We start from the raw sequence: 21,938 nt of genomic DNA, 5'->3' as shown, positions 1-21,938 counted from the left end.
TAGATTTACAACCAACGTGTGATGTTTCATCATTTTATATTCTTTTTCTTATATTTTAATATAGTTTTCGATTTTTGTCATTGAATTTAAACTTTTCACTAATAAATATTGTTCAGCCTGCTAGAAATAGTGGCCAAATCGTCCTGTTTTCATAAAAATTAAAACAACCGACGGCCACCCCCACCGTCGTCACCTCACGGAAATGTTAAACTTTCGTACCAAGGGAAACAACTCTGTGTTACCTATCATGAAGTTTAGGGATGGAAGAATTGGATTTACCAAAATACTTAAAATGGGAATTATAGATACGGAACGCTTTTAATATTGGCCAGCAATTTTGCGGGATGGAGTAAGTTGATTACATCGACTCCAGGGCTCAAATTGTACTTATCTTATCGACCCCGAAAGATGGAAGGCAAAGTCGACCATGGCGAAATTTGAACTAAGAACGTCAAAATCTGAAGAAATGCCGCTGAGCATTTTGTTCGACACTCTCACGATTTTGTCAGCCCACCGCCCTGGAGTGCGTAAATATTATATAACAAATATGGTTCTGGAAATGTCCAGAGAATATTAGGGCTGCGAGCTGGCAGAATCGTTTGCACGCCGGATGAAATGCTTAGGCGGCAATTCGTCGGTCTTCACGTTCTGAGTTCAAATTCCACCAAGGTCGACTAAAAGACTAATTGGCATCTCTTGTCAAGAATACAGGCAACAGTCAGATCGCAGATGTTTGTTCTGCACTCTGCTGTTGTTTCTTTGATTGCTGCTATTCTGTGTGTCTGTGTGTAAGGATCAGCTGTGTTTTGCAAGGTTGCTTTATTTTTACCCTTAACTTAGAACTGGAGAAAGACATAATGCTAGTTATAGAAAATAAGCCATTTGGGACTAGAAATAAAACGTGAAATTCTTCGAGCAGGCATGTCTAATGTGAAAATTGTGATGAGCCCAAGTGACTCTGGTGTATATATATACACACACCTTCGATACGAGTCTGCTGAAATGCCTCTCTGATGTCTAAAACCACAAATATCACGTGATTTTTCATTTAGAATTTTCGTGTAAACTGACATTGCAAATAGGGATGGTACAGGAATAATTGTAACTTATATTAAAGATATGTCAAATAATTTTCTTTGTCTTCTTCTTTTCATTGGATATATATATATATATATATGTATATACACACACATCGATACAGTATATTTATACTGGGTGTTTGAGTGTGTCTGTATATATATATATATGAGAGGTATTGGTATCCAGAAGACCGAAGCTGGCAGGTAAGGCTATGTAAGTGCTATGGGAGGACAGTAGACTCTCGGTTCGATAATAATATGAGTGATGAGTCTATTGCAGGTCTTGTATCAGCATGTATATGTTAAATAAAATGAGACAACAAAGCCAAGGCTGTGCGGAACTTATAGGACATTTTTAAAGAGAAAGGTAGTCATACAGCTATTTTTGGGATATTAGGGATATCCCTTCATCAGAGACAATATGAGGGAGTTAACTAGAGGAAAATAGTAGAGTTCAGTATAAGGAGTTATTTTGGAAATATATATATATCAAAAGCATGAGTTTATAATACTATTCCACAGCCATACCAACAATCCTGTAATACTATTCCACATATACAAAAACAGCCATACCAACAATCTAACACACCTTCATCATCACCTCGAAACAGGTGAGGGATGGAGACAGGAAAGGTGTCTGTCCATAGAAAATCTGCTTCAACAACTTCCATTTGACCCATGCAACTGGACATTAAATGATTATGATAATGGTGCAGATGATGACAAACCTTGAATGATTCTTTCCACTGCAGTACCAATAATGGTGCTATCCCTAAATTAATAATTTCAAAATGATCAGCTACCAAAGGCAAATTTGCTGAATGAGTCAGTTAATCTCCAGAGCCAGTTAATCCCTCATATTATGAGGAATCCCTGTTTATATAGGTACAATACATACATACGTACATATATACGTACATACATACATACATACGTACATACATAAATACATACATACATACATACTTACATACATACGTACATACATACGTACATACATACATATTCCCCTGCTGGTGGCACATAAAAAGCACTACACTCTCGGAGTGGTTGGAGTTAGGAAGGGCATCAAGCTGTAGAAACTCTGCCAGATCAAGATTGGAGCCTGATGCAGCCATCTGGTTCGCCAGCCCTCAGTCAAAATCGTCCAACCCATGCTAGCATGGAAAGCGGACATTAAACAATGATGATGATGATGATGAAGGAAAATTTACAAGGCTTTGATTTGCCCCAGGTTTCAGTTGAAGACACTTAGCAAAGATACCGTGCAGTGGGACTGAACTCAAAACCATGTGGCTTGGAACCAAAATTCCAAACCAAACAGCTACACCTGCAACTATAAATAAACTTCCAAAATAATTCTTACAGACAGTTCTTCAATCAACATTTGGTAGGAATAAAGGAGGAACATGTTGAAGTGCTTGATTATGTGTAGAAGTGTGGCAAAAAGTATATTGCAGCATCGTTAGGAATCAAAGACGGAATTGGTTTAGCATCTCCGTGGTTTGGTCTCGTTAATTGGTGAATTGGGAAACAACAGACTCGTTACAGATCAAGATAAGCATTTATTGATCATCTGTGTTGTCTGTGTTGTTGCATGAAATGAAAACGAAGGAAATTACAATGGGTTGTGCATGCAACAATAAGGAGGGTGTGTGTTTATGTGTGTGTGTACACAGACATATATACATACATATATATATATATATATACATATACAGGTATGTATGTATGTGTGTATATATATATATATATATATAAACATGCATACATACATACATATATATAAATATATATCCATGCATATACATATAAACATATAAACATATATATATATATATATATATATACACATGCATATACATATAAACATACATATATATATATATACATACACATATATATGTATTTACATGAATAATTATGTGTATGTATGTATATATATATATATACACACGTGTGTTTACATACATATATAAACAGACAGACACACACACAAGAGCAATCAATATTGCCAAGCGTAATAGTTGGCACAAAACCTTCTGTAACATTCAGACCAGTTCCTATGTTATAATCAAGAACATTCTGCCTGGAGGCTGCTCACCATTTGTACAATCTACGGAGAAATAGCTTAATCTGCCCTGTTTATAAATCTACTACAAAGGTTTTCTGTAATATCCACATCTCGATACTGTGTAGACTAAGATCCCTGTTGACATGATCCTGATAATACATACATACGGTATGTAAATTATATACCTTAAACATCATATGCAAATTAGTAGTTCAAGTTCTCTGTAGGGACTGGACTTGTTGAGTACATAGACAGATTGGTTGCCCATTTCTCTGGGACTAGACAAAGCAATGAAGACGTCTCTGCTGAGACTCCAATGAAGTCCAAGAACCAATTAAGACTGTTTTATATTTCTTTTCAATCTAGGGAGAAATTATTAAATTTTCCCTGTTTATATGTCTACAATATATATATATACACATATATATATATACACACACATATATATATATATATATACACACACTTTATTTAAAGCAGCAGAAAATTCAACAGAAACTCAGAGTAACAGGTTTTTTTGAATTTTCTGCTGCTTTAAATAAAGTGTCTGTATATATATATATATATATATATGGAGGCGCAATGGCCCAGTGGTTAGGGCAGTGGACTCGCGGTCGTAGGCTCACGGTTTCGATTCCTAGACTGGGCGTTGTGAGTGTTTATTGAGCGAAAACACATAAAGCTCCATGAGGCTCTGGCAGGGTGGTGGTGGCGATCCCTGCTGTACTCTTTCGCCATAACTTTCTCTCACTCTTTCTTCTGTCAGCGGGGTGGTGTCATTTGAAGGGTAAAACACTGTGAAGCGCATTGTGACCAGCGATGTGTAGCAACATCTGATAGCCTGGTCGGTCACGGTCATATATATATATATACATGCCACCAGCATGAATGCACTTGGCTTGATGGTCCCTCTCAAGCACAGCACATACCCAATGGTCTCAGTCACCAGTCATCATCATCATCGTTTAACGTCCGCTTTCCATGCTGGCATGGGTTGGACGATTTGACTGAGGACTGGCGAACCAGATGGCTGCACCAGGCTCCAATCTTGATCCGGCAGAGTTTCTACAGCTGGATGCCCTTCCTAACGCCAACCACTCCAATACACACACACACATATATTTATATATACATATGTATGTAATATAATATAATGAAATTATTGTATACAGTGCTCAGGTGCACCACAACTTGTCAGAAAATGTGTATAAAGTACATGCAGTAATGTACAAATGTCTGGAAAGTGAACAATGCATGAGTCAGATACATGTTTGCTTGTGTGTATGGAGGGGAGAAAATCAGGAGTAGTGTTGGCATGGAAGTTTTGAAGGATGCAATGCTCCGAGAACTAAGAACTGATGCAGGCAGTTTGTTCCATGCTTCAGCAACTCTCAGCGTGAAAAAATGTTTCCTAAAGTCATGGGAGCTGTGCTGTTTTCTGACTTTGTAAATATGTCCATGGGTAAGTATATCAATGTGTATATCAATGTTGCCTATGGGATGTATCCAAAGATTTTAACAATCGCTATATTTGTAAATAAATTAAACTGAATTAGACTTACTAGATACATAAACAGTCATAGATGGTTGTTGTCATGTTTATTATACAACTTCACTGTTCAGGGTTCAAAGCTGTTTCTACCTTATTAATGTTCATCAGCTATTGGGTGTTTTACATTGTCCAGTATTTCTTGCCTTGCAGAAATTACTTATTTCCATTGCAATATGTAAGATTTTTGCTTTCTTACCATCTTTAACTCATTTAAGTTGCTACGGTCATGCTACAGCATCATTTATATATGTTAATTGGTATTTAATTATTTATTGGCATATGAAAGGTGGATGGTAGGGTGAACTTGGATGGGATTTGTAATCACAATGTTATGGGAGGTAATCAAATACCACAAGGTATTTTTGCCCTTTGGTCAGTTGCTCAATTGGTTTTGAAAATGAAATGTTTTGCAAAGTAGAAAATGAAATAAACAACAAAAACCTTTTATAAGTTTATTTGGTAAGAGAGAGAGAGAGAGAGAGAGAGAGACAGAGAGAGACAGACAGACAGACAGAAAGAGAGAGAGAGAGAGAGGAAGATAGAGGAGGAAGAGAAGAGAGAAGTGGCTACATAGAGATAGAGGAAAGAAAGAGATACACATAGATGGATGGATAGATAGATAAATAAGATATATATATATATATTATATATATATATATATATAGAGAGAGAGAGAGAGAGAGAGAGAGAGAGATTGGAGTGTCTTGCTGTAGGAGAGGTACATGCGTCACTCGGCAGCAAGCGAGAGAGGGAGAGAGAGAGACAGACAGAAAGAGAGAGAGAGAGAGATAGAGAGAGAAAGAGACAAAGCAAGAGAAGAGAGAAGTGTCTACAGAGAGATAGAGGAAGAAAGAGATACACATAGATGGATGGATAGATAGATAAATAAAGACAGAGAGAGAGAGAGAGACAGGAACGGGTGTCTTGCTGTAGGCGAGGTACATGGTTACCCGGCAAGCAAGCGAGCGAGCGAGAGAGAGAGAGAGAGAGAGAGAGAGAGAGAGAGAGAGAGAGAGAGAGAGAGAGAGAGAGAGAGAGAGAGAGAGAGAGAGAGAGGAGAGAGAGGGAGGGAGAGAGAGAGAGAGAGAGAGAGAGCTTGAAGGATTGCTGCTGCTGAAATAAATACAAGGAAACAGATCGAATTCCATAGAACACCGAATGATTATCAGTTTTCTCTGACAACAGAAGGGTTAGTAAAAAAAACAATATAACCTAATAATAATAATAATGATGATGAAGATGATGATGATAATGATTGAGAAAATAGATTCATTCTTTCACAGACAAGATGTCATATATATACATGTATGTATGTATGTATGTATGTATGTATGTATTATACAGGGTGGCCCAGAAGTCACAAATGGATTTCAATATTTAATAACTTTTTTAATAATTATTTAATTTTTATTTTATTTCAGATTCATATAAAAAAGACCATAAAAATTGAAGCATAGAAAAGTGCCCTACTGAACAGTGAACACGTGAAATTTTGCTACCAAACCAAAACTAAAACCAGGGGTCAATAATTCGGACTCAATGAGTATATCGTTGTCATTATGGAGCAATGGATTGTCCAAGTGAATCAATGGTTAGGCGATTAATTGGTCGTTTTGTAGATCAAGGATCAGTAAGTGACCTTCCAAGGATAGGCAAACCTCACACCATTAAAAACGAAGCCATGGTCAGGCGTGTGAGGGAGAGTCAAGAAGAAGACCTGACAACATCAATGGGAAGATGTTCTGGTCGAGTTGGAGTCTGCAGGACATCACCCCAACAAATTTTTAAAACAATGGATCTTTTTCTGTATAAAATCCAATTGGTGCCACAGCTGAAAGAACTAGATTAGGCTGCTAGGTTACAATATGCCACGAGATTCCAAGAATTAGCAAGAGGAAATCCAGAATTTCTCCATAAATTGATTATGTCAGATGAAGCCCAGTTTCATTTGAGTGGATTCATTAATAAACAAAACTGCATGATTTGGGGTTCAGAAAATCCTATGGCAATCCATCAAAGAGAACTACATCCCTTAAAGTATAGTGTCTGGTGTGAGATGACTTCAGAAAAGGTGATAGGACCTTATTTCTATGAAAATGCGGATGGAGACACTGTTACTGTCATTGGTGATGCATACCACTCCAGGATTCAAAATTTCTTATGTTCAACAGTTCAAGAATATGTCTGGTGTCTGATTTCAGCAGGTAGGACCCACAGTTCGCACAGCAAGGAACACTCAGGCAAATTTTTGAGAGAAAATTAATTTCTCGATTTTCAGCAATAAATTGGCCATCTCGTTCTTCAGATCTAACTGCCCCAGATTTTTTTTTCTCGAGGGCTATCTTAAGGAAAAAGTTTATGTCAACAAGCCCCAAACAATTGCAGATCTTGAAAAATAACATTAGAACAGAAATTAGACAACTGGAGCCACAAATGTTAATGACTGGTATGGAAAATGCCTTAGAAAGAGCATGCTTATGTGAACTGGAAAATGGACATCATTTGAAAGATGTCATCTTTTACATCTAAGGGAAATAAATATCACATCCTTTTTCTATAGCTTACTTACTAAAACATCATAATTTTGAAACAAATGAGATATTAAATATTGAAACCCTTTCGTGACTTCTGGGCCACCCTGTATATATGTGTGTGTGTGCATATATATATATATGTACATACACATATCATATTTATTATATATTATATATAATATATATATATATATACATACATATATATATATATATAATACAATAAATGAATATATATATATATATTATTCTATATATAATATATATAGTATAATATATATATATATATATTATACTATATATATATATTATATATATAATATTACATTATATTATATATATGTATATACAATATTTGGTCAATATGCAGTCAATGTGTATATATTCAGCTCTGTTCCTTTGAGTTTCTTCTTGAAATATGAGAAAATAAGGCTGGAGAAATGGTTAAAAATAATTATATGTTGCCCTGTGTTTTTAATAATACCTTCATCACCTGACCCTTGTTAGGGACAGGTGGTTACCTTTAAATGAATCAAACAATTAGGCATTTGGGCCAAATCTCTGATCTGAAGGATAACTTCATCTCTTCCCTTTCCTACTGGTCTTGGAGTCCCCTAAAAAAGCAAAAAGAATCATGAGTGTAGTCCCCCTTTTTTTTTTTAAATAATCTCCTCCTGTCCCCTTGTAACACCTGAATTACAGAATAAAATATTGCTGAAAGAAAAATATTCATTGGTCACCTTTTTCTTTTTTATTTCTTCCTTTTTAGCTGATTTCTTGATATAAACAAAAATTACTGGCCTACATGATGTATATATGTGTGTGTATTTAAGTATGTCTATATATATATAATATATATATATATATATATAATATATATATATATACACATGCATATAGGGGTACAGGATGTCACCAACAGTAAACAGCATGAAATACAAAAGGAAATGAGTTTAATACGCAAACAAGAGAAACAAATGGGAAACAGGACAAGTAACATAAAGAACGACTCTTCATCAGTTGTCACCTGTCTATCTACTCCTCATTTCGAGCATTCAATGACAATATGAGTCTTCAAAGACAGTTGCTCCCATAAGTACTTATGGGAGAAGACTCACATTGTCATTCAGTGCTCAAAATGAGGAGTAGATAGACAGCTGACAACTGATGAAGGGTCGTTCTTTGTGTTACTTGTCCTGTTTTCCATTTGTTTCTCACGTTTGCATATTAATCTCATTTCCTTTTGTATTTCATGTCGTTTACTGTTGGTGACATCCTGTACCCATATATGCATGTATATATATATGTGTGTGTGTATGTATATGCTGAATGTCATGCATCCATTTGCAAGTATATATATATATATATATATGTGTGTGTGTGTGTGTGTGTGTATATATATATATATAATATATATATATATATATACATACATATATATATATACTCTGGACATATAATTAGGCAACATATATTCTTCAACATGCTGTAAAAACATAAATACTGTGATTAATTAGACATGTCTTTCTTTCAGTGGCCTACATTAAAAATATAGTGTATGATAGGCTTATAGTATCTAGTATTTCTACTGAAAGATATATATATATATAGATAGATAGATAGATAGATATAAGTATAATCAGCAGAAACCCTGTACACTATAAGTCTTATATGTATCACTTGACGAAGCAAGTGTTACAGAAACATCTTGATGGCCCGGAAAGTTTACTGTAAGATAAATATATGCATATTTTCTTTCTCTGGTTATATTCAAGATTCAATTTCTTTTTCTGTTTATTTAATTTTATTTCATACAGACATTGTTCACAGATCACAGCCCCAACAAATTTTCTAATTAGTTGCAGAGGAATCTACAACCGAAAAAAATACCTTGATGAAGTGAATTAAGATGTCTCGTGGATGTCCGTGTATGCCTGGTTTATCACACACACACACACACACGCACACACACATGCACACACACACGCACACACACATGCACACACACACGCACACACACATGTATCATATTCAATGTCAATAAGTTTGCAACAATTGCTTGGTAAAATATTATAATTGTTTGCATGCAATTATGTTGTTCAAATGTTAAGAATTCTTAAAGCTTATTAAAACGTTTCAGTTTTATTGTTTTCTTCACGTAAGAGCTTAGAATTTGAAGCATTAAGAATTATGAATAACAGCCAAGAGGGGGGGTTAATATTATTTGCCCCTGGAATTAATGTTCCTTCCATTCATTGCCCTTAGTTTCTAGTAAGCCAACAGAACACACCAAAGTCAGCTCATTAGCTCATTAACATATTTAGTTGTGTACAGATCAAAACATGACCAAAAAAAAAAAGAAATATTAAAAATAAAAATGAAAATATATTTAAAGAACTACATTGATTTCTTTGAGGTATAATTAATCAAGTTTATAAGAATATATCGTTAGTGTTTTGTCGACATATACCATTATTAATGGTGTGTCATTTTTGGAATGAAAGGAATCGCAGCTTGAAAGTTTAAAAGTCTGGCATGAAACTTTCTTTGTTTTGTTGCTTTTTTTAGTGCTGCCTTGGGTTTTATTATTATTTTTTTTGTTTTGATTCTTCGTTTCTTCAACAGAGTTCCAGGTCTCTGTTTTTGTTATTGTTGCTGTTGTTGTTTATTAAGTCAGCACTGAAGTGAGTAGACATTTGAACAAATTGGTTGTCACCATCCTGTTTTTCTCGTAGATATTGTACATCTAAGACTACAATATCCGATGTGTCCCTTCTTCTTCAAGATGTTACAATTTAATTTAAGAGAGGTTTAGCTCTGATTTCTAGCAGGTTAAATGACCATGTAGATGTTCCTATGTTCGTTTATACAGGAGAACAGTTTTTTTTCTGAGGCAGAGCCAGTAATTTTTTGGGAATTTGTAACACACACACACACACACAAAAGGAAGGGATGCTTTAATGAACATGAAAACCAGCAAGGGCCCAAGAGCCCAAAAGCCAACCACAAAGGTGTAGATGTTGGTGGAGTTAACAGCAAATATTTCAACAAGACTTTCAAAAACAGAAGTGAGAGAAAGATCCTAAGGCCTAATGGTGAACAAGCAAGGGTCAGCTAGTTTAAGAAGCAGGCAAAAACTTGTATGTAAGGCGCCGGAAACATCATTGTCATCGTTGTCGTCATTCACACACTAATGCACGAATACATACACATGGCTAGCTCAGCCTTGCACCAAAAGAAAATCAAGTTAATATTTCCGAATGCAAACTCGGAGTGTGTGCCCAGTTACCATCATAGGAGAACTGTCCAAAAAATGCTTCAGATAAACTGGTTTTCTGCAGAATTTTCTAGAAATGTATGGCAATAAGAATTTTATTATTAGTTTCTCATTCACATTATCCCAGGTTCAATCCCAGAGCACAGGGGCATATATCATCATCAACCATGGTCTCAGTCAGGTTGCCTCATTCTTTTTGGGAGGAATTTGATAAATAGAACTTGCAGAAGCCTGACATACACATACACACATACATATATGAATGATTTTTTCTTTGAGTTTTATTTAAGTTTTTCTTAAGAGACATCAAGCTGGTTTCTAACAAAGTGACAAGACTTTTGGGTGAAAAGATTTCTTGGTGTTTGTAAATATGCCATTGAGTTTGTGTGTTGACTGAGCTGTCAATGCACACATTTGTGTGTGTACATCTATTCTCCTAAAGGAATCTCAGGTGGAGAATCTTCAGAATGTCTTACAAATATTTACTGTACCATTAATTGGAGAAGCCACATCAGTTTCTTTTTCTCTTTCTTTGTGTAAATTTGCAGGTACATAGCCTAATGCACTTATGATAAAACATGTTGTTTGGTCCTTCTCGAGCCATGCCTGGCTCATAAGGGCCGGTTTCCCGTTTTCACTGGCATATAGGTTCCTCACCTAGATGGGATACTGGTCCATCACAGGTGAGTTTCTAGATGCAGGAGGAAAGAATGAGAGAAAGTTGTGGTGAAAGAGTCAGCAGAAGTGCGCCATTATCTTCTGCTGGAGCTGTGTGGAGTTTAGGTGTTTTACTCATAAATACACACATCGCCTGGTTTGAGATTCGAACCCACGATCCCTTGACCATGAGTTCACTTCTCTAACCACTAGGCCACATGCCTCTACATGATGAAACATACAAATGAGAATTTATAGTCAAGTTCCGCATTAATTCACCATGTATGTATGAATGTATGTGTATACATGTATGTAGGTGTCTATACATGTATGTAGGTGTGTATATATGTATTGGAGACAGATATACACTTAATTAAGAAAACTGCCACTAATCGAATACATAGAACAAACAAAAAAATGCGTAATATTGATATTTATAATTAAGCTGAAATGTTGCTCTCATCGTCAGAAACAAAGGGAATCAATGATTAGCTCATTGGAAATCAATAACCAATAACACTATTGGTCACAAAACTGCAGGATATAAAACAGCACAAAATAGATTAATTACTTTATCATATACATTCTGGGTTGGTCAGTCGATCAGTTGGTCAGCAGATAATCTTTAATTCCTTGTTGCTGGATTGTTGCTTACTACAAATCCTTTTTCTTTGGTGTTTTTTTGTTTTTGTAAAGTTATTTTTAAAAATTTTTCCATAAAACAAATTTTCTTTCCATTTATATATATGTATATATATATATATATATATATATATATTTTTTGTTTAAATTTTTCTGAGATTTTTTTCTTTTTCAATAAAAAATATTTTTTTTGTTTATATATATAAAAGAAATTTGAATAAAAACTGAAATCAGAAAACCAGAAAGATTTCAAAAATAGGATTTCTAGCATAAGCACAAGACCAGAAAATTCTTTCTTTCTTTCTTTTTCTTTTTTTTTTTTTTGGTTCACAGAGAAGGAAATATTCAGCCACATCAATTCCTCAGTACTTCACTGGCTCTGTACTCCTGTACTCTGTTTTATATGTCTGTTGTTCCCCCTGGAAGGATGGAATTCAAAGTTTGAGTTCTTGCAGGATTTGAACTCAGAACATCTTATCTTCTATTGTGTAATTCCACTCACATCGACTATGCGTTATACAAATATTTAATCGACCCCATTACTCGACTCTTACTTCATTGTATTGACCCTAGAAGAATGAAAGGCAATGTTGGCCTCAGTGAGATTTGAACTTGGAACTTATAGTTCAAAGTTATGACAAATACTACAAGGCAATTTTGTCTGACGCTGTAACAGTTCTGCCAATTCACTGTCAACAAAATGGAGGGGGGGGGGTCATAGGCGGGACACACACACACAACTCTAAATACCACAAGGCATTCTTGTCTGGCGCGCTACCGATTCAGACAGAGAACACTTGAAATTGGAATTGAAATTTTTAAAAAAATTAATTAATTTTATAAAAAAAAATTAATTAATTAAACAAAAACCAAAAAAAAAAAATGAAGAAAACAAAAAGAAGAAAAAAGCCCAAACGAATGAAGTTTATCAGTGTGTTGTATAAAGAATGAAAAATGAAAAATTCAAAATGTGGAAAATGAATAAGAAGCAGGTCATTGAGTGCATGAGATATTTGAGTCAGGTCAGAGGTCAACGAAGAACATGTCTTCCAACGATTTGGAATATTTTATTTGAATTACAGAAGTTCTTGCATTGGCAAATGTCAGGGAATTAAAAGTGAGAGCATGTATACATATATATATATATATATAATATATACATATATATATATATATATATATATATATATATATATATTATATATATATATACATATACATATTTATATACACATATACATATTTATATATATGCATATATATATACATATACATATATACATATATATATATATACTATATATATATACATATATATATATACATATATATACATATATATATATATATATACATATATATATATATATATATATATATATATATATATATATGTATGTATGTATGTATGAATGTATGTGCCCATGTTTGCAAATGTGCATGTATGTGTGTGTTTGTGTGTGTGTTTGTTTGTGTGTGTGGAACAGAATGTATTTACGTGTTATTAAATCTCAGTCGTTAGGATAAAATTCAAATGAAATTAACTTGGTATAATGGCTTCCGTTGCTGTTTTGGAATTCTCTTTCACTAAAGTTTCTCCTTCGACCGACGTCTTCTGAGCTGTCTCCGAGTGGTCGATTTGCGAGTTGTCATTCGACAGATGTATGCTGTTTACGTCGGTCTTCCGACTGGATGCTGCTTGTGGCTCCGACTCGACAGACACGAGATGCACGGCGTTAGGAGTAGCTAAATCCTCTACACCACCACTGCCACCTCCACCACCACCGTCAGCATCACCGCCACCACTTTTACTACTACTGTTGCTTGTTTTCACAGCTCCTTTATCAACACTGACAGCTTCGCCTGTTTGTTCACTGCTAACAGCTAATTTCTCCACAGCATCTCCAGATTTGTCTTCTTTGCTGGTAACATCCACGTCTGCAGCACTTGTTTCTGAGATTACACTGGCTTCGACATTAACTTTAGCCACTTCTTTCATAGCATAACTTATTTTATCGGTTGCGTCTGAGGAAACAGTGTCTTTGAGGTTGACAATTTCCTCGGAATTGGTCACTGTTGCTTCTTCTCCTTTGGTAGCAGGTTTCGTTTGTTCTTCGGCTTTTAACTTCTCTTTCGAAGAGTCCTTTGATATCTGGTCTTTGTCTTTCTTGTCTGAAAGTGCGGAATTAGAATGGCTTAGTTTTGCGTGTGGCACGCAGACGTAGACAGGTCTGTAAAGTACAACCTCTTCAGTGTGTTCATCTTCGTCACCCATGTACACGCCACCAAACTGGAACTCTGAACTGATGTAGATGCCACCTTCAACATGGCTGACAGCATTCTCTGAAAACAGACACAGAAATGAGGGGCTTATTAGACAAGTTAATCAACACTTAAGAGTCAAAATTACTAGAATTTATGCTCCAAACACAAGCTTAATAATGACAACATTATTTCACCAAATTCTTCATTGTTTCCAATATCAATCAAAGCAAAGGCAGCAGAGTTGAAGAGAAATACGGTAACAAAAGAGTTCAAGGATCAATCTCATGGATTCATACAAAAACCTAAATTCCTGGAGTTCTTCAAATGTCAACCTATTTAATGTCTACCAAATTTCAAATGCAAAGCATAGGTTTTAACCAATGCCTTATAAGCAAAATGCTTATGGCTACAATTGGAAACATTCATCAGAGTTGTTGCCCAGTGGCAGCAAACTCGGCACCATCTGGTCGTTAAGCAAATTCCTTAATCATACATCACACAGGCATGTGATTATGAACATGTGTCTATAAATATGTGTGTGTGTCTATGTGTGTGTGTGTAAGTGTGAGAGAAAGTATGTGTGTGTATGCAGATTTATGTGTACGTATACTCTATTATTCTTTTACTTGTTTCACTCATTTGAATGCAGCCATGCTGGAGCACTGCCTTTAGTCAAACAAATTGACCCCAGGACTTATTCTTTGGAAACCTAGTACTTATTCTATCAGTCTCTTTTCCCTGACTGCTAAGTTACAGGTACATAAACACACCAGCATCTGTTGTCAAGCGATGGTGGGAGGGACAAACACATAAATATATACATACATATATATATATATACACGATGGGCTTCTTTCAGTTTCCATCTACCATATCCACTCACAAGGCTTTAGTTGGCCTGAGGCTATAGTAGAAGACACTTGTCCAAGGTGCTACACAGTGGGACTGAACCCGGAATCATGTGGTTGGGAAGCAAGCTTCTTACCACACAGCCACTCCTGTGCTTATATGTATATGTATGTGTGTATATATATTTTTTATGAATATATCTATAGTCACATGTGTATATTTGTGAATGTGCACTTCTGAATATGCACATATATGTGTGTGTGCTTGTATGTGTTTATGAATGTGATTGTGTGTCTCTTTATGAATGTGTGGGTCTGTGTATAATGAATGTGTATGTGTATTTATAGATAAGTGTTTATAAATGTGTGTGGTGTGTGTTTGTATGTGTGTGTGTGTGTGTGTTCGTGTGTGTGTGTGTGTGTTTGAATGTTTTTATGTTTGTTTGATGACTCTGCAACAATGCAATCCTCTCCTCATACATAACAACAACATCATCATCATCATCATCATCATCATCAGCAGCAGCAGCAGCAGCAACAACAGCTGTTCAAGAATTTGAACCTGGAGATCTCCATTTCCAGCGACTTCGAGGGCCACCTCCCATTGGTGTCGGGCGTCAACGAAGAGTCCTCGATTACAACAAGACGACCAAAGTTTTTTTTTCCAAGGTCTGGGGTCTCCCGTCCCTAAGCCCTAGACCATCACCTAATCACCCTTACACCCTGTCTTGTTGCTTAACAACAACAACAAAAACAGCAGCAACAAAAACAAGGAGGTGGTTAATACTCACCATATCTGACTTCAGGGGCTGGACTGTTTGGAATACGGAAAGGAACTGTTCCGATTGTTATTGGGAATTCAATATGGAGGACGTCACCAGTTTTTTCCATGTGTAGATATACCTAAGATATACAATACAGAGAAATAAACAACAACAACAACAGCAGCAACAACAACAAAAATGACAGTTATTAGCTAATGAGAGAGTCCCCATGTGGCCCGAAGCCCTTTATCTTGTGGCCCACTTGATACTTTGTTGAAATAGGTTTATTTAAACAAACATTTAAAAATTTTTTATCAAAAATGAAAGATTGTAATGAAAAGTAGAAAAAGAAAGAAAGATTCTGTTTTAGCAATGATAATGTTTCATGTTGAGTCAACGATTATTGTAATAATAAGCATGAGAAAGCAAAATGCTTTCAATTCTGTCAGAGTGCAAGCGGCCCTCAAAAAACTTTCTGTGATTAAAGTGGACCGCAATGTAATTCGAGTTGGCCAAGTCTGTTCTATGCTGTTGCTTCACTTCTTAGAAATAGAAATAGCAGCCAAACCTTCTTCACACTCTCTACTTCCTCAGTAAAGAAAGAACATATCTGGGTGATGTAGTATTAATTAAATACAAATATAAGGCCATAGCATAAGGCATACACTTACAGTATAAGGCATAGCACTGTAATAAAAGGCATAAAGATGCAGAATAAGGCATAGAGCTGTACTATAAAACACAGGACCACAGCATAAGGCATAGACTTACAGTATAAAGGCATAACACTGTAATAAGAGGGATAAAGCTGCAGAATAAGACATAGAGTAGCAGTGTAAAACAGAGGACCACAGAATAAGGCATAGACTTACAGTATAAGGCATAGAGCTGTAGTGTAGTGTATATATATATATATATACGATCGTTACCAGCGTCGCCTTACTGGCACTTGTGCCCGTGCTAGTAGGGTGCCAAGAGCACCATCCGAGCGTGACCGCCGCCAGAGCAGCCAACTGGCTTCCGTGCCGGTGGCACATAAAAGGGCACCATTCGAGTGTGATTGTTATCAACAGCGCCTTACTGGCACCTGTGCCAGTGGCACGTAAAAAACACCCACTACACTCTCGGAGTGGTTGGCGTTAGGAAGGGCATCCAGCTGTAGAAACTCTGCCAAATCAAGATTGGAGCCTGGTGCAGCCATCTGGTTTGCCAGCCCTCAGTCAAAATCATTGAACCCAAGCTATGCCTTATGCTGTGGTCCTGTGTTTTACACTTAGTCACAATTTATGTTCCTAACACTAGCTTAATGATACCTAAGTTATTTTATTAAATTCTTTGTTACATTTAACCCTTTAGCATTTAAACCGGTTATATCCGGCCAAAAGTATTCTGCCTGTTTTATGTTCACACTTGCCAGAGCTGGTCTCTCACACCAACCCTACAATATTGTTTTAAAAATTAACAACTGCCTCATCAAAATCTCATAGTTACAAGATAATGTATGATTAGTTCAAAACAATGTAGATGAAAAAGCATTAATTTTGGCAGAATAATGCGAACACTAAAGGGTTAAAATTAATTGAAAGAAACACAGAGCATCTCAAAATAAATAGGATAACGAAAGGGTTAATAATATTCTTGCAAAAAAACACATCTTTGCATGAACATCAGAAAATCTTTTTCACCTCTTCTCTTCATAAGTCTGAGGCATTGAACCTATTTCTTTTTCTGCTAGTAACCGTTATTTACAAATGTCAGCAGGTAAAAAGACAATTTATGACAGAAACCTGTAAGAAAATAAAATTTAAAAAAAAAATACTTACTTTTAGTGAATAGAATATCTCAACATTCTGGCAAACATGGAGTAGAGTTGGGGGCATAACAGGAACTTGAAGCTGTTGGGAGAGGTCATCGATTCTGGCTGTGGTAAAAGGGGCTACAGAGCTACCTTCTACCTCAAATACTTTGTGAGATGTGTCTTTATTTAAGCCCAGCACCCCTTTGTTAATGAAGAATTGCACGTACTGCAACAGAAGAGGAGAAGTATATCAGAAAAAGACAAAACAAAAATGTAGGTTCATTTTAAGGAAAAATTTAGTCAATAGACTGTACAGAATTGCGACTATTAGTGGCTTGGAGGTTTAACTGCTCTTTCTAGTGAGTCAGATGTCCTATTATGAGTCATCTCTTGTGTGTTTGAATGTACATGTATGTATATATTAATATATGTTGTACACTCTGATGAAGTCAATCTTGAGCAACACTTTCAAGTCACTTCAACATTTGCAGAGTAGCAGAGTAAAATGCAGATTCATATTCACACTACATACTCTGCTTTTATGCACAGAGTGCTCTTAATATTTGCACGTCTTCAGGTGCAGTTATACATAAAAACACACATGGATGCATGCATGCATGTGTGTGTGTATGTATGTGTAAGTTTATATATATATGTGTGTGTGTGTAAGTGTGTGTGTGTGTGTGTGTATGTATGTATGTATGTATGTGTAAGTTTGTATGTGTGTGTGTGTGTGTAAGTGTGTGTGTGTGTGTCTTACCTGCATTAGCTTGCACACCAACCAGACATTTTCATCACTGTTGTTCTGTATCTCAGCCTTCAGCCTGATGTTTTCTCCGCAACAATAGCCACTTCGGTCAAGAGTAGCCTTGAGCACTAATGGACCAGTTCCACAACAGAAGCAGCAGTTGTTGTTCTTATCTTGTGCTTCCTGAGGGCTCTGCAAGGAGACAGTCAACGTTTAGAACATTTGTAAGACTGGAGACAGACAAACAGAGAGACAGGTAGGTGATGATAAATAGAGAGAGAGAGAGAGAGAGAGAGAAAGAGAGAGGGAGGGAGATTGAGAGAAAGAGAGAGAGACAGGTAGATGTATTCAATAAGTGGAATATTTGTAACATTTGAGAAAGAGGGGGAGAGAGAGAGAAACAAAAAGAGAGTGAGAAAAAGAGAGAGGTAGATATATTCAATATTTAGAATATTTGTAACATTAGAGAAACAGAGAGAAAGAAAGAAAGAGAGAGAGAGAGAGAAAGAGAGAGGAGAGAGAGAGACTGATAGGTAAACAGACAGACAGACATACATACAGACAAAGAGATGAGCATGTCCCCCTTGAATAATATATATACATATACACACATAAATCACCACCACCACCACCACCACCACCACCACCAAGCAACAACCACCATCACTGTCACCACCACCACCACCACCATGGCTGGTGTTAGGAAGGGCATCCAGCCATAAAACCCATGCCCAAAACAGACACAGAAGTCTGGTGCAGTCGTCTGCCTGGGCAGCTCCTGTCAAACCGTCTAACCCATGCCAGCATGGAAAGCAAATTCTAAACGATGATAATGAAAGATGATAAAGTAATTCCAAAAAGGGACATTTAGAGAATGAACAAACATAGACAACTGGATACTTTATTTCTCAATCAACATCTCATCACGAACACGATATCACACCCCAAAACCAGCCTGAAAATCTGCTCCAGACTGGGCTCAAACCACTTCATATCTGTTAAATTTCATGCAATTATGTTTATAGATTTTAGCTAAGATCGCCTCTCTTTCTCTTTTACTTGTTTCAGTAATTTGACTGTGGCCATGCTGGAGCACCGCCTTTAGCCGAGCAAATCGACCCCAGAACTTATTCTTTGTAAGCCTAGTACTTATTCCATTGGTCTCTTTTGCCGAACCGCTAAGTTACGGGGACGTAAACACACCAGCATCGGTTGTCAAGTGATGTTGGGGGGACAAACACAGACACACAAACACATACAGATACATATACACGACGGGCTTCTTTCAATTTCCGTCTACCAAATCCACTCACAAGGCTTTGGTCGGCCCGAGGCTATAGTAGAAGACATTTGCCTAAGGTGCTATGCAGTGGGACTGAACCCGGAACCATGTTGTTGGTAAGCAAGCTACTTACCACACAGCCACTCCTACGCCTCTTTACCATTCTATCATAATAACAACTTGGCATCTCCAAGGCTGGGAGTTATATAGGATGTGTAGAATGATAAACATAGATATTCTGTAACATATTTTTGTAAGCAATAAATAATTTCTTTATCTTACCAAAAACCTCTCATCCATGCAGTCTATATGAGGACCGATTATAGTGAAATACTTAATCCCTTGTGGAGATGAAGCATATGGCATATCAATGACAACTCGGAGATAATAACGTATGGTAGCCATTTTACTCTCAAAAGAACACGGTAAGGCTGATTCTGGTAGTTGGAACTGGAACGGGTAACGATGGTTTCCTCGGGGTAGAATTGGGACACTACCTTCTTCATTCTTATCTGCAAAAAAAAACACATAACATAAATAAATAAATACATGAATAAATGACTAAATGAATAAAAATATAAAAAATAAAAAGGTACTGCTTTTAGTCTTCTACTGGTTGTAGTCATTGGAGTGTGGCCATGCTGTAGCAATGCTTGGAAAGGCTGTAGTCAAACAAACTGACCCCAGTATTTACTTTTTTAAAAACCTGGGATGAGGTGGTGAAGCATGACCTTTCGAACATTGGGCCTCACCAAAGCAATGACTAGTGACCGAGACCTTTGGAGATATGCTGTGCTTGAGAAGACCAAACAAGCCAAGTGAGACCATAGCTCGTGGCCTATGCCAGTGGGTGTAACCAGCTCATTTATGAATACCCCTCATTCATTGGACAATAAACTTTGCTTGTGAAGACATTGAGGCAAGTGAAATCAAAATTGCTGATGTGGCTGATGACAGTACTGCCTGATTGGCACTTGTGCCAGTGGAACGTTAAAAGCACATCCGAGCGTGATCGTTGCCAGGGCCACGGCTTGGCTTCCATGCCAGTGGAATGTAAACGCACCATTCGAGCGTGATTGTTGCCAGCGTTGCCTTACAGGCACATGAAAAACATTTGAGCGTGGTTGTTGCTTGTGCCGCTGGACTGGTTCCCATGCAGGTAGCACATAAAAAACACCTTTTGAGCATGATCGTTGCCAGAACTGCCTGACTGCCCTTGTATCAGTGGTACGTAAAAGGGCCCACTACACTCTCAGAGTCATTGGCGTGTGGAAGGACATTCAGCTGTAGAAACTTTGCCAGATCAGATTGAGCCTGGTGTAGCCTCTGGCTCACCAGTCCTCAGTCAAACCATCCAACCCATGCCAGCATGGAAAGTGGACATTAAACTACGCTGATGATGATGATAATGAGTGTCCTGACAGCTAACAACTGATATGGGTAGTTTATTTCATGCTTCGACAATTCTGAGTGAGAAAGATATATTTTCAAAAGTCATGGGTACTGCATTGCTTTTTCTGATTCCATAAGCAGGTGTCACAATGAAAAAAACAAAAACCCCAAAACAAACAAAAAAACAGATAAAGGAGACAGTTACCTTTCCCCCAAATAACAGTTTTGTCATCAATGTAATAATGGTCTTGCTTCACCGTCCGGCGCTCTCCAGTTCTCATAATCTTCCATTCTATGTGTACTTTACCGCGCAATGTTAGTCGGATTCCTGCAAAAATACAAAAATATGGAAAAAAAACCCACATTAATCACGTGATGAAGGAAGAGGTTGATCTTTCAACGTTAAACAATTGACTTACAACCCACCTAACACACTGTGTTGCTGTTGTTACTATTTGACCCCAAGTAGGCCCTTATCAAGGAGACCTGCAATCAAAGGTGTTTCAGTTTTTTTCATTTACTATAATTCCATACAGGTGTGCACACACACACACACACATACAGGTGCACACACATACAGGCACATACACTTACACACACACATACAGGCACATACACTTACACACACACATACAGGCACATACGCTCAATACAGGTGCACATACACATGCACATGTACACACACACATACAGGAGTTCAAACACACAGAGCTGTGCACACACACACACACACACATACAGACACACACACGTAAGATTACACCTTTTCATGTATAAACATATAAATGAGCAGCTCAAAAGTAAATAGACACTAGCATTTTTTGAAAGAATTATTTCTAGAAACAAAATAACATAATTCGAAGCATTTAAATACTTAACCTAATATTTAGAAGACATGCTTTATGTAGTCTTTTAATTATTTAACCTGTTTGTTCAATGAACTAAATAATGTCAGCACAGATAAAACATCTTAACAAGAGGTGTCTATTTATTTTTGACACACCTGTGTACACGTTCTTTCACACT

At 36.7% G+C, this 21,938-nt stretch overlaps 1 protein-coding gene across 5 annotated transcripts in view; it reads right to left on the bottom strand.

Annotated features, from left to right (window-relative positions):
• Positions 1-13,204: 13,204 nt before the first annotated feature.
• LOC115223663 overlaps positions 13,205-21,938 on the bottom strand; it is a 125,471-nt gene continuing 116,737 nt past the window's right edge. For all 5 annotated transcript variants that reach the window (XM_036512341.1, XM_036512343.1, XM_029794336.2 and 2 more), the window contains 6 exons: positions 21,118-21,240; positions 19,803-20,032; positions 18,251-18,430; positions 17,516-17,716; positions 15,720-15,831; positions 13,205-14,158 (listed from right to left, as the gene is read on the bottom strand). In XM_036512341.1, the coding sequence (XP_036368234.1) occupies positions 13,356-14,158; positions 15,720-15,831; positions 17,516-17,716; positions 18,251-18,430; positions 19,803-20,032; positions 21,118-21,240 (1,649 nt within the window). In that variant the 3' untranslated portion in view covers positions 13,205-13,355. The remainder of the gene's footprint in view (positions 14,159-15,719; positions 15,832-17,515; positions 17,717-18,250; positions 18,431-19,802; positions 20,033-21,117; positions 21,241-21,938) is intronic.

Source organism: Octopus sinensis, linkage group LG23 (assembly GCF_006345805.1).
Source record: "Octopus sinensis linkage group LG23, ASM634580v1, whole genome shotgun sequence".
Classification (NCBI taxonomy): Eukaryota; Metazoa; Mollusca; class Cephalopoda; order Octopoda; family Octopodidae; genus Octopus; species Octopus sinensis.
Note: the sequence above shows the minus strand (reverse complement) of the source record. Positions and strands in the feature narration are given on the sequence as shown.